This window comes from Thermothielavioides terrestris, chromosome 1 (genome assembly GCF_000226115.1).
Source record: "Thermothielavioides terrestris NRRL 8126 chromosome 1, complete sequence".
Taxonomy (NCBI): Eukaryota; Fungi; Ascomycota; class Sordariomycetes; order Sordariales; family Chaetomiaceae; genus Thermothielavioides; species Thermothielavioides terrestris.
In genome coordinates this window covers 9,194,814-9,206,093 of record NC_016457.1, presented here as the reverse complement: position 1 = coordinate 9,206,093, position 11,280 = coordinate 9,194,814, and the positions used below count along the sequence as shown (strand labels likewise).

Here is an 11,280-nt window from a genome sequence, read left to right as displayed (position 1 = left end):
TGGTTCCTCCCGGCAGGGACATCGCACGCCCTCGAATCCAACAGGTCTACACCGGAGACCACTCTTGTGCTACTTCCCGAGACGGTGCGCCCTCGGGAGTCTTCTGCGACTCCCGCCACCTGGCGCTTCCTCTCCCCGAACCTCGAACCGAGCCGTGTTCTGCTCAATTCCTCATAATGGCCACGGTAAGTCCCGCTTGGTCCCCGCCTGGGCGACAACAAGTAGCACCGCCAGCCACCCACTCATGGCCTTGTCAAGAAAGGGGTTCACCCCCCAATGAGCCGCTTGGACGGATCACCAGACGCTAACAACGCGCTTCTTCCTGTTCCGCAGGCGCAACCCACGCGATCCAAAGCCGTGCCCGGGTCCGAGCCCGAGCCGGACCTCTCCACCTCCACGCCTCCTCCACCGCCGCCGCCGCCGCCGGCGGAACAGCTCCGCCCGCTCGACCAGTTCCGCGCGGCCATCTCGGAGCCGGTGGTGGCGGCGTTCTGCGCGGGCGGCGTGGCGGGCGCGGTCTCGCGCACCGTGGTCTCGCCGCTCGAGCGGCTCAAGATCCTGTTCCAGGTGCAGAGCGCGGGCCGCGACGCCTACCAGCTCAGCGTCGGCCGCGCGCTGGCCAAGATGTGGCGCGAGGAGGGCTGGCGCGGCTTCATGCGCGGCAACGGCACCAACTGCATCCGCATCGTGCCCTACTCGGCTGTGCAGTTTGGGAGTTATAATTTCTACAAGAGGGTACGTTTCGTTCGTGCCGTATAAGCCCCTTTGGCGGGAGGAGTTGGAGGGTTGCGGTTGGTTATGGAAGGGTCTCCCGTTTTCCCTCTGGCCGTGTGATATGTGGAATGGAAGCCGTTAGTGGTGGGTGCTAACTGGGTTCCGGTGGATCTCTAGCATTTCTTTGAGCGGCATCCCGGGGATAGCCTCACGCCGCTCTCGCGCTTGACGTGTGGCGGCTTCGCCGGCATCACCTCCGTCATCTTTACCTACCCGCTCGATATCGTACGCACCCGGCTCTCCATCCAGTCAGCGTCGTTCGCCGAGCTCGGCGAGAGACCGAAGAAGCTCCCGGGCATGTGGAAGACCATGGTGATGATGTACAAAAACGAAGGAGGCTTCAAGGCGCTGTATCGAGGCATCATTCCGACGGTGGCTGGGGTTGCGCCATATGTACGTGTTTTTTTTCCCTTGGGAATGAGCGGCATGAGGACGGTGTGGATGCTAATCACAGACCATAGGTCGGCCTGAACTTCATGACGTACGAGTTCGTCAGGCAATTCCTGACATTAGAAGGCGAGCAGCACCCCAGCGCCAGCCGGAAGCTGGTGGCCGGCGCGATATCCGGCGCTGTTGCGCAAACATGCACTTACCCATTGTGAGTTCTGACTCCCACCCCCCCCCCCCCCCCCCCCCCCCCCCAGGACCTACCTGCTTGAGTCTTCCCCGAATGGTGACTAACTCGAGACAGCGACGTACTGCGGCGCCGATTTCAAATTAACACCATGTCCGGCATGGGCTACCAGTACAAGTCTCTGGCGGATGCTGTCCGCGTTATCATCACGCAAGAAGGCGTGAAGGGCCTCTACAAGGGCATCATCCCTAATCTCCTCAAGGTGGCGCCGAGCATGGCGTCCAGCTGGCTGAGCTTTGAGCTCTGCCGCGACTTCCTGGTCAGCCTAAAGCCAGAGGAGGAGCCGCTATTGCAATAGCGCTCTTTCAAGTGCGCGGTCACCCAGGGATCCATATCCTTCCCAGGCTCAGTTCGGTGGTACTGACCACGCATCTGCAGAGTCTTGGAGGATTGATGGGCCAAGAACAACTTTTTTTCCCGCTCCTCTACAAGATACGCCACTAACTGATGAACCTCGATTTCAAACATACAACGAAGTAGCGGCGCGTTCCAAATCTTCTAACTCCCGGCTCCGTCGCCTGGGAGGACCTGAAGGGGGCACCACGCAGCAGCGCAGCAACCCTTGTCCCGCCTCACATGAAAGGCGGCAGCGAAAAGGGGTAACCGCCGTTCTTCCTCCGGAAGACGCTGAGGAGGAAGCTGTATACAATGAAGAGCACGCTGGCCCAGGCGAAGAGGGCCACGGCTTGCGTCTTGGGGTCGCTGATCCGGGGAACTTTGATGGCCAGGGTAATGCCGGCAAGAGCGAGGATACCATCTGCGTTTGGGGTTAGAGGGATACCTGAGGAGAAGAACGGGGGCAAGAGAAAACAAAAGGATAGACGGGTGGGAGAAGACCAAAAACATACACATCGCAGCCACAATCTGCGTCTCTAGACCGTATTGGTTCTGAAAGCCGCCCGCAAAATAGCTAATGCCGCCGCGCCCGTCCGGGGCGACGTACGGGACGTTCCTGATGTGGTTGAACATGTGGCCGCTGGTGAAGAGCAGGATGGAGATCAGCGTGACGGCCGCCCAGACGGTGCGGTTCTGGATGACGGGCAGGACGTAGGGCCAGGCCACGTAAGACACGGTGAGGCCGCCGGACAGGGCGACGAAGGTCACGATCCACCGCATCCAGTTGATCGGCCGCCGGATGGGCGGGTGAGGCCGGTCGGGCAGGTGGCGCGCGATCCAGCTGTGGACTTGCTCGGCGGCTTGGGCTCTAAGGTACAAACAAGTGTGAGCTTATATCCGCAGATCAAAAGCGCAGCTGCTCTGTTTTTTTCCTTCTGGTCTTACCCGCCTGTGAAATCATATCGAATCGGCTCGGGCGAGGCCGGGGCATGGGGGCCGACGGTGGGCGGGAAAAAGTACAGGACGGGCGCCGTTTGCAAGCCCAGCTGTGTTCCCCCGGAGAGCTGTTAGCCACGGACATCCATCTTCCAAACAGCAAGCAGCGGGGCTGCTCTCACGCTCATAAAGATGTCCCGCCCGTCGGTAAAGTCCAGCGTGGCGTACACGATCCTCGACTCGCCCTTCTTGTCGCCGTGCGTCCAGCTGCGCGCGAGCAGGCCCCACTCGGGCTGGAACTCCCGGCACAGCTGGCAGCCGTACCGCGAGTCCATGGCGGTCAGCAGCACGGCGACCGCGTAGTCGCGCGGCACGGCCGTCAGCTCCCGGTAGGTCGCGTCGCCCAGCTTGATGGGCGCCGAGGAGAGCGCCTTGCCGTGGTACAGCTGGAAGCGCTCCTCGGCGGACTTCTTGGTTCCTGCTGCTGCTGCTGATGCTGCGAGGGCGCCGCCGGGGCCCGCCCCGAGCAGGGCCACCAGCGAGAGAACGGTTGCCAGGAGGCGCATGGTGGTGGAAAAGAAGACTCTCCGGCAGACAAAGGAATGGCGAGGGCGGAAAGAGCCAATTGCTCTTGGACCGGGTGCCGTGTGCGAGGTTGTCGTTGGCGTCGTTCTGTGGCTTGGCATCGAGTTGGTTACCAGAGCTTCGACAAGTGCATCATCAATGTGTCCTCAACGTCAGCCCGGAGCTGCAGCTGACGCTACCCCTGCGGCTTGGCGCTGCCGGGCCGCCAACGGGGTCTTGGCACAGTCGGGTGGGGTGGTGGAGGAGAGGGCCACGCTAGGCCGGTTTTGGAACAATGTTTACTTTAAACCTGAGTGGGCAGCTGAGTGATGATGCGTTTCCTGCCTTCCAGTCACCGCACCATCTCCGTCCAGCCATCGCATCCCGCCTGGCAGTGATTCCGCTTCTTCTCCTCCTCTTCAATTCTCGATATTTTCTCTTCAGATTTCTACGTCTAGCTTTCGCTCGCCAGTTCTCTCGTTAGAGTTTGCATCTTTATGCGGCTGGGAGTCGCGTCGCCATGTGTAAACATGGACTCTGAAAAGGTGCGTGCGGTCCCAAACACAGGGACGGAACCATTGCGGGCTTTTCCCTGTTGACGCCAACTCGAAACCAGAGAATCGAAATGCTGCACGACCTCGATATGAAGTATCGACATACCATCCATGGATTCGATCTCGTGATCAAGGACGAGGAAGCGCGGCGGCTGAAGCTCCGCAGCATCGTGCTTCGGGACGAGGCCATGAGCCTCAAAGACCAACTTCTCTCCAGAGACCGCCGCATCAAGGAACTTGAGGATCGAGTTGACGACGTTCGTGGTCAGCTGGAGAGCGCCCAGGAGAAAGCCCGAAGGCAGGATAGGCTCATGCTGACACAGTCCCGGGAGATTGCCAACCTGAAAGTAAGTCCTGTGTCGGATCCAATGCTCTTCCGTCTCACTCTGACGGCGGTTACCATAGGAGGAATTGTCGGCGTTCAACGCCGTGTCGCAAGACTCGGCAAAGATCTTGTCCGAAAAGCTCGCCCTTTCGCGTGAAGTCGCCGTGCTTAAGCCCGAACTAGAACACCTACGGTCACAACTTGCGCACCAGAAGGATGTGCTGGCCGAAAAACTGGCTCTCGAGCGCCAGCTTAACACGCTGGAAGTCGAGCTTGCCAACGAAAAGCGAGCGGCGCAGAAGGCAGCAGATAGACAGGGCCGCGAGAACGATACCGAGAAGGAGCTTCGCGCGCGGATCAGCGAGCTGGAGCAGGAATTGGCCAGAGAGAAGCGGCTCGCCGAGAAGACGGCCAAAGCGCAGGAGCGCAAGAGCAATGAGACGGAGGAGGAGTTACAATCGCTTCGAGAGCAGCTCGCCACAGCGGAGAAGAACCTGAATGCTGAAAAGCGCAAGGCTGAGCAGCTGGCCAAAACGCAAACCAGCGCTACGTCCAACATGCACGAAGAGATGGAGCAGCTGAAGCACGCTCTCGAAGCGGCCGAGAAGGCGCTCGCAGCGGAAAAGCGCGCGGCGCAGCGGCAAGCGAAGACTGAAGCCGCTGGGACAACTGCTGCGGAGGAGCAGCTCGCAGAGCTCAGGGAGGAGCTGGCCGAGGCCCGTAAGGCGCTAGCAGAGGAGAAGAAGGCTCAGGAGAAGTTGCGAAAAGAACATGAGCAGGCTCAGGCTGACGCCGAGGAGCGGCAGCAGGCGATGGGCGACAAGGTGGACAGGTTGCGCAGCAAACTCCGGGAATCGCAAGAGGAGCTCAAGAAATGCAGAGCCGAGCTCGAGAGGGCGCAGGAACGGACAGCGAGGATGCCAAGCGTCACAACAACAACAGTGCCGCTCAAGAGCGCCGGTGCCAAGACAGTTGCAAAGAAGAAAAAGAGGTCCGCTGACGAGATGAGCATGGACGACAAGATCCTTCTCACGCCGGGCAACACGGACGACCGGCCGAAGCGCCCTCTTAAGAAGAGAGGCTTTGACCTGTCCCTAGTCGGCGGCAAGTCCGAGTTCTCCATCACGCCCTTCCTCAACAAGACAGTCAACCTGAGCGAGACGTCGCCAAACCCGCCCGCGAACGACGGCACGCCGAGCGCGCCCTTCCAGTTCCGCGGCGCAGAGCCCACCCCGGCGGCCGCTCCCGACGAGACCACCACGGCCAGCGAAGCGGCCTCAACCAACCCCCCGTCAACGACCAAACCAGCTGCTACGCCCAAACTCGTAGAGAAGCGGCCGCGCGGCAGGCCCAGGACGAGACCGCTCACCGACTCGGCCCCGTCCAAGAAGAACCTCACGATCCGGAGCCGCAAGGCGCCGGGCGGCGCCGCGCCACCCACCCTGGAGAAGGTCGCCGAGGAGCCGGACTCAGCCGACAGCAGCACAAACCAAGACCAGGAGAACCGCTCCGTGAGCAGCAGCACCGCCACCGGCGCCTCCTCCTTCTCCGGGACCGGGACCAAGACCACCTCCCTCACCAGCAGCACCGCTGCGCCAGCCGAGCGCGCGGAGCCAAAGAAGAAGAAGCGCAAGCTGCTCGGCGGCCCGAACGCCACCACACTGTTCAACGCGGACGCGGACGCCGACGCCGACGAGGGCGAGCGGGTGAAGCCTGCTAAGCCTGCTGCCGCTGCTACTGCTGCTACCGCCGGCGGCGCCGCCGCCAAGCGGCCGGCCGTGAAGGTGGCGCTTGGCGGCGGTGCGAGTGCGGTGCGCGCCGCCGCGGCGGGGGTTGGGCTGAGAGCCGGGGCGAAGGTGCCGGCCGGTCGTGTCGGTGCGGGGGTGGTCAGGAATGCCTTTGCTGGCGCCGCGTTTTCGCCGTTGAAGAGGGATCGGCGGGGGGTGGCGGCCAGTTTTTTGGCTTAGCCCGTCGCCGGGCAGACTGGACGTGGTGTCCGGGTTGGGTTGTATCTACGTAGGATGGATGTGTTTTGGGGCTGTGTGGTATAACACGGCTTTGGAAAGTTGGGCTGGGGCATGGCATATGCCGGCGTTTGGCTGTGTTTTGGTTGTGAATGCATTTCCTGTTTGGGTTCTGGTCTGTCACCGGTCTGGGATATGGTGTTGGTTGATTGTTTTCTAGGCGATCAATGGGACGGCTTATTTCACATCATTGTTCCCTGCTTCCATCAGTTGCTCAGCTGAGCGCAATTCTTGATACGTGACTTGACTCGGCGGACAGACATGGCCTTCGATATCCCGGGATTCAATGTGGAATGGCTTTGGGATGGTATGATGGTGCCGGTTAGCCAATGACATGCAATTACCGGGACGTTTCGCCTGTTTGTGGCTCTACGGAGAACCCAGTCAGCCTGCGAGTAACCTTCGTTCATATGTGGATCACCTACGAAACGGGTATTTGAGGCTAAACCATACAGTCCGTACTCCGTACATGGCCGCAAAAGGCAAACCTCGACAGGTGCATTCAACCACCTGCGGTTTTCACAGCACACCTGGAATCAACTCTGTTCTCCGAATCAGAGTCTCAAGAAAAGTCCTCGGCTCATTCTTCCCCTATGAAGTAGGAGCGCCACACACCCGCACTTATGCAGGCGCCATGGACCCGGCCGCCGTCGCGCCTGGCCGTGCGCGTCACGGCGCCCACGTCCATCTCATCCGCCTCTCCTCTCATGATAAGCCCCTATGCGTCGGCTAGCTCACCAGCCCCGTTCGCGCTCCTTCTCTCATCACACACGTCATCACCAAGACCGCCATCCACACCAATACGAAACCACTCCGTCCGCCTCTACTCCTCCGCCTCCTCCCGCTGGAAGCTCCGCCAGGGCGCCGACCACTTCGCCCGCTCCGCGCGCGTGCAGGGCCTCAAGTCGCGCGCCGCCTTCAAGCTGCTCGAGCTCGACGCCAAGTACCACCTCTTCCGCCGCGGCTGCGGCCAGGTCGTCGTCGACCTCGGCTTCGCCCCGGGCAGCTGGTCGCAGGTCGCGCTCGACCGCACCGCCCCCAACGGCCGCATCGTCGGCATCGACGTCATCCCCGCCCAGCCACCCCGCGGCGTCAGCGCCATCCAGGGGAACTTCTTGAGTCCCGGCGTGCAGGGCATGGTGAAGCAGTTCCTGCTGGAGGGCGAGCGGCGGCGGAGGGCGGCGGCAGAGGCGGAGGCGGCGGCTGGTCAGGGGACGGCGAGGGCCAGGGGGGCCGGGAAGCACCCCGGAGAGGGGGGTGAGGTTGCCGGGGAGAGCGAGACGGGGGATGAGGTTGCCGACCGGCCGAGCTATATCGATCTGGAACGGATGGCGGCGCACGAGAGCGAAGCCGAGAGTGGTACGTTGTCGGCAACGCCTGCCTCGTCCGCGGCCGACAACACCGGCCACCCCAGGGAGGAAGCCAAGGAAAAGCCCAATCTCCGGTTGGTAGATGTGCGTTGCAACGGGCCCTGCAAACCTCCCCGCGCGCGAAACACAGCTAGCTAAACAAAACTGACACCGTGCCGGGCGAGCGCGCCTTTCCCCCACACCCACAGGTAGTCCTCAGCGACATGTCAGCACCCTGGCCCCAGACGCACGGCTTCTCGATCAACAGTTTGAGTAACCCGCACACCAGGATGATGAACACGAGCGGCATCGCGTTCAAGGACCACGCCGGGAGCATGGTATATCTTACCACCTCTTTTCTTTTCTTCTTTTCCTTTTCTTTCATCCAAAGAAACAACATGATGCCACACGAAGAAAAAAGACACTCCTGACTAACCACTTGCCCGCTCCGCGCCTGCCCGCCTCCGCCGGGAACAGGACCTCTGCCGCGCGGCCCTCGCATTCGCCTCGGACACGCTCAAGCCCGGGGGCCACTTCGTCTGCAAGTTCTACCAGGGCGCCGAGGACAAGGCGTTCGAGACGCTGCTGAAGAAGATGTTCGCCAAGGTGCACCGGGAGAAGCCCGAGTCGTCGCGCAGCGTGAGTCCGCCCTTTTTCTTTTTTTCTTCTTCTCTTCTTCTCCTTCGGTGTTCGGCGTAAATGATGCGTCTTAGGTCCCTCCAAAACTTACGGGATTGTAGGAATCGAGAGAGGCCTTCTTTGTGGCGCTCAAGAGGAAAGGAGAAGTCACCCTGGAGGATGTCGAGGGACAGTGAACCACCTCCCGGAAGAGGAGTGCAGAATACAGAGGGGACATGTATCATACCATTTATGCTGGGCATAGACTGTGCATCACGTCTGTACAACACCTATAGAGAGGCACACACATGGATAGTCGCCGCAGGGCTCAATGGCAGTGTCATTCATAGCCGTGGCATCAGCAAAATGCCAGCCAGTCAATTCCTCATGCCCGTCATAAAGAAAAGACTTTTGTGTCCCATATGCTGTCCTTGGCAAACAGCAGTACATGCATGGCAAGCCCCGGAAACCACGCGCCCCGTAACCATATTGCCATTGCGACGACCAAGAACCCCACGCCACGCCCCGAACTCCGAAGGGTATTGCTAACCACCGCTTTAGACCTTGAAGCCACGCGACCTTCTGCGGCCACGGGCGCGCTCGAACTTGCGGCCCTTGGAGCGGACGTACGGCTTCTGCATCGGGCGTCAGCGCTGCCCGGGGTCAAATTTCGGATAATGAAACCTGGACGAACCTTGTGCTTGTGGGGACCGAAGCCGAAGTGCTTGACAGCCTCGCGGGCGTTCTTGGGGCCGCGGAGCAGCAGGGTGTTGGCACCCGTGGGCTTCTCGAGCGCGAGCTGGTCGAGAGTCTGGACCTGGCCGCCGGCCGCGATGATGCGGGCACGGGCGGTGGCAGTGACGCGGAGAGCGGCGACCGTCATCTTGGGGACGGTCAGGAGGCGGTTGTCGTCGGTGACGGTGCCGACGACGACGACGGTCTTCTTCTCGTTGCCGTTCTTGAGGTTCTTCGCGATGCGAGACAGCGAGATCGGGGGGCGGTTGATGCGGCTCATGAACAGGCGGCGCAGGACCACCTTGTTAAAGGGGGCATCGGTGCGGCCTGCGATTGCGCTGGTTAGAGCGATAGCGAAAACCACGGGCGGTGGGGGAAGAGAAACTCACGGGCCAGGAAGCGGTAGAGCTTCACCAAGAGCTTGAGGTAGACGTTGTCGCTCTTGGGGGCCTTGCGGTGCGTGGCCCGCTCGTGGTGCTTCCGCAGATCGATACCTAATTCCCGCGACGACTCCAGTCAGCCCTTAGGGTTCTGTATGCTCAGAATGGCGCGCATCAACCAGCGGGACATCGTCTCGAAGCTTGCCTGGGCCGGACTCGCGATGCGAGGTTCCGGCGGGCAGCGACGAGGACGAAGTCTCAACCGGGAGCAGAAATGCCATGGTTCGCAGAGAGATTCGTGTTTCAGAATCTCTTCCACTCGCACACAAAGGCTTCGAGGAGGCCTAGCTACGTACCCATCGTGACGGTGACTCGTGGATGTCGAAAATCCGAGTCGATGGGGGTTGTTCGTTGGGCGATGGTTCAAGAATTCGAGAGTCGCAAAATTTGGCGTTGATTTCGGTGGTTGTGGGGAGGGTTTCCGGCGAAGGCGGTGAGCTCCGGCAAATATCCATGTGGGGCGGTGCTATGCATGACCCACTGGGGCCTGCTCCGGACGGCTTGCTGCGCACATAAACGCTGAGCTTGCGGTTCAATCATCTGGTGATGCAATATCTGTTGTTCATCGAGATGTTTCGGTTTTAGCTAGTTGAGGTCTATGCCTGAGCTCATCTAGACTAGGTTCAATTACAGACCCATTTTTCGGCTTCTGATTTTCTACTGAGGTTTGCCAATTGCTTCCTGCCGCTTTGCGCCAAGGTAGCGCCGGATGTTCTGTTCAACCATCAACCCTGGCGTCGTCATGCGCCGTCGAAGTCCGTACTCATGGCCACCTTGCGTGCCGCTTCCAGATCCGATGACACACTCTTCAGCTTCTTCTCAAGCCGCTGCACACAATCCGGCCCCAGCGGAAGCCTCAGGATCCTCCCCTTCAGCTGGCCAGCCTCGCCCTCGCCCGCGACCACCTCGAAGATCCTGGCCGCCGCCTTCTCCGGATCCCCCCGCTGCTGTCCAACGACCGACCCGAACCTGTTCAGCACATCCCCCACGGGCCCGTCCCTGTACGGCTCGCTCAGCCCGGTCTCGTTCAGCTGCACCGCCCTCCAGAAGTTGGTGCGGAAGCTGCCCGGCTCGACCAGGAGCACCGCGATGCCGAGCGGCGCCAGCTCGCGCGCGAGCGACTCGGACAGGCCCTCGACGGCGAACTTGCTCGCCGCGTACAGGCCGCAGGACGGCAGCCCGTCCTGCCCCGCGATGCTGGTGATGTTGACGATGGTGCCGCTGCGCCGAGCGCGCATGCCCGGCAGCACGGCGCGGATCAGGCGCAGCGGGCCGAAGAAGTTGGTGTCCATCTGCTGCAGGCCCTCCCGGTCGCTTGGGGGATGCGATGAAGAGGTTAGTTGGATTTGGCCGTGGGTAAGTCTCGGCTTCTAGGACGGGGAAAAGAAAGACCCACGTCAAGTCCTCGACCGCGCCCAGCAGGGAGTATCCGGCGTTGTTGACCAGCACATCGATCCGGCCGTAGGTGCTTTCAGCCTCCCTGACGGCTTGGGCGATCGTGTCCGGTTTGGTGACATCCAGCTCCACGATCTTGCCGCCCTTTTCCTGGATCTTCTGAACCGCTTCTGCCGACTTGGCTGTGTTGCGGACAGTCGCAACGACCTGGTGACCTGCTGACAGCGCGTGGAGCGAGAGGGAGAGGCCGAAACCCGACGAGGCACCGGTGATGAACCAGACCAAGGGTGCCATTTTCTTATCGGTGGAAAAATAGTCAAGCCCAGAACAAATCGTCATGCACGTAAGGAAACGAGTCCGGGATCAGAAAAGCGACCTCCTTCAGGAGGGGCGTTGCGTCAATATTGTAAGACCAAACTCGCGGAGTTAAACGGACCGGCGTGAGCTAGTCACACGGAGTTAAGTCATAAGCCCATGCAGTCCGGAATACGGCCACAGGCGCGTGTTCAGAAGCGCGTCTTCAGTAGCGCGTATTCAGTTCCGACATTAGCGCGGACCCGGAGACGGAGACGCGTTGCCTCAGCAGCAGTGCACGT

At 61.0% G+C, this 11,280-nt stretch overlaps 6 protein-coding genes across 6 annotated transcripts; 3 read left to right on the top strand and 3 right to left on the bottom strand.

Moving 5' to 3' along the window:
• Positions 1 to 1,841, top strand: THITE_2110866 (uncharacterized protein). Its single transcript, XM_003650868.1, has 6 exons — positions 1 to 185; positions 334 to 735; positions 892 to 1,167; positions 1,236 to 1,372; positions 1,466 to 1,717; positions 1,787 to 1,841. The coding sequence occupies exons 1-5, from the start codon at positions 177 to 179 to the stop codon at positions 1,704 to 1,706; spliced, it is 1,065 nt and encodes a 354-aa protein (XP_003650916.1). The 5' UTR covers positions 1 to 176; the 3' UTR covers positions 1,707 to 1,717; positions 1,787 to 1,841.
• A 2-nt stretch (positions 1,842 to 1,843) lies between these two features.
• THITE_2110864 (uncharacterized protein) lies at positions 1,844 to 3,408 on the bottom strand. The gene is made up of 4 exons (XM_003650867.1): positions 2,863 to 3,408; positions 2,690 to 2,790; positions 2,257 to 2,612; positions 1,844 to 2,165 (listed from the first exon to the last, which is right to left on the bottom strand). Exons 1-4 carry the CDS (start codon positions 3,244 to 3,246, stop codon positions 1,981 to 1,983), a joined length of 1,026 nt encoding a protein of 341 aa, XP_003650915.1. The 5' UTR covers positions 3,247 to 3,408; the 3' UTR covers positions 1,844 to 1,980.
• Positions 3,409 to 3,600: 192 nt separating this feature from the next.
• THITE_2110863 (uncharacterized protein) lies at positions 3,601 to 4,480 on the top strand. The gene has a single exon (XM_003650866.1). The coding sequence runs from the start codon at positions 3,870 to 3,872 to the stop codon at positions 4,278 to 4,280; it is 411 nt and encodes a 136-aa protein (XP_003650914.1). The 5' UTR covers positions 3,601 to 3,869; the 3' UTR covers positions 4,281 to 4,480.
• Positions 4,481 to 6,664: 2,184 nt separating this feature from the next.
• THITE_2110860 (uncharacterized protein) lies at positions 6,665 to 8,386 on the top strand. Its single transcript, XM_003650865.1, has 5 exons — positions 6,665 to 7,601; positions 7,706 to 7,722; positions 7,786 to 7,834; positions 7,974 to 8,135; positions 8,210 to 8,386. The coding sequence occupies exons 1-5, from the start codon at positions 6,771 to 6,773 to the stop codon at positions 8,234 to 8,236; spliced, it is 1,086 nt and encodes a 361-aa protein (XP_003650913.1). The 5' UTR covers positions 6,665 to 6,770; the 3' UTR covers positions 8,237 to 8,386.
• THITE_2169734 (60S ribosomal protein L18) lies at positions 8,340 to 9,626 on the bottom strand. Its single transcript, XM_003650864.1, has 4 exons — positions 9,586 to 9,626; positions 9,239 to 9,343; positions 8,809 to 9,176; positions 8,340 to 8,749 (listed from the first exon to the last, which is right to left on the bottom strand). Exons 1-4 carry the CDS (start codon positions 9,587 to 9,589, stop codon positions 8,672 to 8,674), a joined length of 555 nt encoding a protein of 184 aa, XP_003650912.1. The 5' UTR covers positions 9,590 to 9,626; the 3' UTR covers positions 8,340 to 8,671.
• A 211-nt stretch (positions 9,627 to 9,837) lies between these two features.
• Positions 9,838 to 11,177, bottom strand: THITE_2110854 (uncharacterized protein). Its single transcript, XM_003650863.1, has 2 exons — positions 10,686 to 11,177; positions 9,838 to 10,603 (listed from the first exon to the last, which is right to left on the bottom strand). The coding sequence occupies exons 1-2, from the start codon at positions 10,976 to 10,978 to the stop codon at positions 10,030 to 10,032; spliced, it is 867 nt and encodes a 288-aa protein (XP_003650911.1). The 5' UTR covers positions 10,979 to 11,177; the 3' UTR covers positions 9,838 to 10,029.
• Positions 11,178 to 11,280: the final 103 nt, after the last annotated feature.

What these genes read in the sequence shown, in the direction of transcription:
- THITE_2110866 (XM_003650868.1), top strand. An exon ending in GTTATAATTTCTACAAGAGG is followed by an intron (nt 736 to 891) that starts GTACGTTTCGTT and finishes GTGGATCTCTAG; the next exon opens with CATTTCTTTGAGCGGCATCC. An exon ending in CAAACATGCACTTACCCATT is followed by an intron (nt 1,373 to 1,465) that starts GTGAGTTCTGAC and finishes AACTCGAGACAG; the next exon opens with CGACGTACTGCGGCGCCGAT.
- THITE_2110864 (XM_003650867.1), bottom strand. Translation starts at nt 3,246, where the DNA reads ATGCGCCTCCTGGCAACCGTTCTCTCGCTGGTGGCCCTGCTCGGGGCG. An exon ending in GGCGGGACATCTTTATGAGC is followed by an intron (nt 2,791 to 2,862) that starts GTGAGAGCAGCC and finishes GGGGGAACACAG; the next exon opens with CTGGGCTTGCAAACGGCGCC. An exon ending in GCAGATTGTGGCTGCGATGT is followed by an intron (nt 2,166 to 2,256) that starts GTATGTTTTTGG and finishes CCCCAAACGCAG; the next exon opens with ATGGTATCCTCGCTCTTGCC.
- THITE_2110863 (XM_003650866.1), top strand. Translation starts at nt 3,870, where the DNA reads ATGCTGCACGACCTCGATATGAAGTATCGACATACCATCCATGGATTC.
- THITE_2110860 (XM_003650865.1), top strand. Translation starts at nt 6,771, where the DNA reads ATGCAGGCGCCATGGACCCGGCCGCCGTCGCGCCTGGCCGTGCGCGTC. An exon ending in AGGACCACGCCGGGAGCATG is followed by an intron (nt 7,835 to 7,973) that starts GTATATCTTACC and finishes CGCCGGGAACAG; the next exon opens with GACCTCTGCCGCGCGGCCCT. An exon ending in AGCCCGAGTCGTCGCGCAGC is followed by an intron (nt 8,136 to 8,209) that starts GTGAGTCCGCCC and finishes GATGCGTCTTAG; the next exon opens with GTCCCTCCAAAACTTACGGG.
- THITE_2169734 (XM_003650864.1), bottom strand. An exon ending in GCTCTACCGCTTCCTGGCCC is followed by an intron (nt 9,177 to 9,238) that starts GTGAGTTTCTCT and finishes GCGCAATCGCAG; the next exon opens with GCCGCACCGATGCCCCCTTT. An exon ending in TCGGTCCCCACAAGCACAAG is followed by an intron (nt 8,750 to 8,808) that starts GTTCGTCCAGGT and finishes CGCCCGATGCAG; the next exon opens with AAGCCGTACGTCCGCTCCAA.
- THITE_2110854 (XM_003650863.1), bottom strand. Translation starts at nt 10,978, where the DNA reads ATGGCACCCTTGGTCTGGTTCATCACCGGTGCCTCGTCGGGTTTCGGC. An exon ending in GGCGCGGTCGAGGACTTGAC is followed by an intron (nt 10,604 to 10,685) that starts GTGGGTCTTTCT and finishes GCATCCCCCAAG; the next exon opens with CGACCGGGAGGGCCTGCAGC.